The sequence below is a fragment of the Quercus lobata genome, chromosome 2 (genome assembly GCF_001633185.2).
Source record: "Quercus lobata isolate SW786 chromosome 2, ValleyOak3.0 Primary Assembly, whole genome shotgun sequence".
Taxonomy (NCBI): Eukaryota; Viridiplantae; Streptophyta; class Magnoliopsida; order Fagales; family Fagaceae; genus Quercus; species Quercus lobata.
The window spans coordinates 56,945-59,891 of NC_044905.1; the positions used below are offsets into that span (position 1 = coordinate 56,945).

A 2,947-nucleotide genomic window follows, 5' to 3' on the forward strand; every position below is an offset into this window, starting at 1 on the left:
TGAAGATGTGCAACAAACAATTTTGGAGGGTGGTGGAGGGGAAGAATTACAATTATTACATGCAGATGGTCATCCGACTCTTACCCCATGCACCACAGTTGGGGGTTATACACTACCATCTCATAAGACACCAACTCCAATGGATGTTTACGGATCTAGTTATCAACCTCTAGGGGGGAAGACGAAGGCGACGTTGATCATGGTAGAGATGAGTATGAAGAGATGATTGGAAGAGACGACTTCCACGAGTATGTTGATCACTATGAAAATGTTGACAATGTTCATAACGATGTTGTGGATGATCATGATGATAATGCTATGGAGTTTCATGATGATATAGGCGATCATATAGGTGTGCAAAATGTTACGAATACAATACCTACCTATGAAGTTCATGCCCCGTCATTTCATGCAAACACTTGGGATAATATAGTTGATCCTTCAAATGTTGAGATACCATTTGCATCAAGTTGGGTACGGGGAATGAATTTTAGCAAAAGGTTGATTTTCCCTAATAAAGAGGTGGTGAAGCAGGCATTAATAGTGTACTCTATGGACAACAATAGGAGTTATACAACTGAGTGGTCCAACCAGCAGAGATTGTGTGTGAAGTGCGTGAATGAGTCATGTGCATGGAAAGTTCAAGCATTCTCGCAACAGAAACTTAACGGACTATGGGTCATCACAGTATACAACGGACCTCACACTTGTCCATCAGTTGGGGTGAACAAAGATGGTAGAATGATGGATTCAAATTTTCTTGCTCAAGAACTTTATACATATATACTTGAAGATCACACTTACAAAATAAAGGATCTCCAAAACCTGATGAAGGAAAGGTTTCAGCACGAAATATCGTACTACAAGATATGGGATGCGAAACAAAAGGCCATTGCAAACATACATGGGAATTGGGAAGAGTCGTACCAAAAGTTACAGAAGTTGTTATTGGCATATAACGATAGTGATCCGGTAGACGAGTGTCTTATCGGTCAATCAACGGAAACACATCAGGTACTATTATATTCAAGTATGTGTTCTGGGCTTTCGCTCCTTCCATTGTTGGATTCGCACATTGTAGGCCAGTAATTAGTATTGATGGAACTCATCTTTATGGAAAATATAAAGGAAAGTTGTTGATTGCAATGGCTACTGATGCTAACAATGAGATTTTTCCACTTGCCTTTGCGGTTGTGGATGATGAGACAGGGGCCAGTTGGGGATGGTTTTTATCTTGCTTGTGGAAAGCAATACAACATGTGGTACCCGATTCCGGCATTTGCATAATATCTGACCGACATAGAGCTATCGTATCTTCCATTGAACAGTGGCCCCATGATTATGTACCGGTATATCATCGATATTGCATTAGACATGTTGTTAGCAACTTCAACACTCAATTTAAGGACCCATTCTTAAAGTCTCTGGCCTTGAAAGCAGGATATGCTACTCAAGCTCGCAAACTTGATAAAATAATGGATTGCCTTAAGGAAGCTGAACTCAAGTTCAGTAAGGATCTTAGTACTGAGAAAAAGAAGCCGTACTCATATCTAAGGAAGGAGGATTTGGAGATGTGGACATTGTCACATGATCGTGGACTCCGTTATGGGGTAATGACTACCAATATGTCGGAGTGTTTCAATGGAGTTCTAAAAGGTGCACGTGGACTACCAATATCTGCATTGGTTGACTACATTTGGTGCAAACTTGTCGCCTATTTCAATGATTGGCGCACTAAAATATTGGGTGATATTGCACATGGTCAAGAGTTCAGCAGTTATGCCATGGAGATCTATGAAGCAAATTACGAGAAAGGCCAAAAACATTATGTGAGGCCATTTCACCAGCAGAACGGTGTATTTCAAGTTTGCACAATCTACAATCCACAAAGATCTAAAGGGGGAGACCATAGTCATGAAGTAAGGTTACAAGATAACACGTGTACTTGTGGCAAATGGGAAATCTATAAGATCCCTTGTTCACATGTAATTGCAGTTTGTATCAGGGAACATATCAATGCAATGAAGTATATTGACCCTTGTTATAGTTTACGAGAACGACTTGCCACTTATTCACATGATTTTTGTGTGCCAAAGGATAAGTCACTGTGGCGAGAGGTTGTCGGCCCAAAGTTGTACCCTGACCCTGATATGTTGCGAGACAAAGGTAGACCTATGTCAACAAGGATAAGGAATGAGATGGATTGGAGGGAGAGTCAACCCAAGCAGAAATGTGGAGTGTGTCATGTGGAGGGTCATAACCACAGAAGATGTTCGAATGTGATTCGCCCATCAACAAGCAGTGATGTTCCTAACTTGGTAAGCATGCATTCAATTATCATAGGTAAAGTATTTGGCATGTATATTTAGCTCTTAACATATCTTGGGCCTCTGTTTGGAGTTCATGAGCTTCCATGATATTCTATCTACCCACTTAAATCTAACTTCCTATTTTCCACAGTATTATTTTGAAGACAAATGCAAATGTTGTACCTATTATTTTGGAGCTACCTTATGCAAAAGAAAGGTATTGTGATCCTGTTATTCTCACTCCCTCTCTTCCTTATATTTTTTTAATTGCTTCTATACCTAGAAAATGTGCAAAATAACATGTAGTTTTATATGTGCAAATTAGCCATATTTATGTTTTATATGTGTTTTCATAATTTTTGTAGGCAAGCATTGGACAACGCATGTGAACATCGTACAAAGTATGCAATATTGAATGTAGAGGACCAAGGAGGGACCATCTTTTTGCTTTTGCAGTTCCTTTAAACTTTTTGGCATAATTCAGTCCTTGCATATTTAGTTTTTTTTTTTTTTTTTATCTCCATGTCAAAGTGTTGGTAACTTGCTGAATTTACATTTTTCTTGTAAACTTTATTATTTTTGACATCCAATGTTATTGAAGATGGTTAAGATGAATTTTTGTTAAAGATTCTGCCTTT

At 38.8% G+C, this 2,947-nt stretch overlaps 1 protein-coding gene across 1 annotated transcript; it reads left to right on the forward strand.

The window, feature by feature from the left end:
* The first annotated feature begins 222 nt into the window (after window positions 1-222).
* LOC115977717 lies at window positions 223-2,369 on the forward strand. The gene is made up of 3 exons (XM_031099738.1): window positions 223-736; window positions 794-1,030; window positions 1,129-2,369. Exons 1-3 carry the CDS (start codon window positions 223-225, stop codon window positions 2,367-2,369), a joined length of 1,992 nt encoding a protein of 663 aa, XP_030955598.1.
* Window positions 2,370-2,947: the final 578 nt, after the last annotated feature.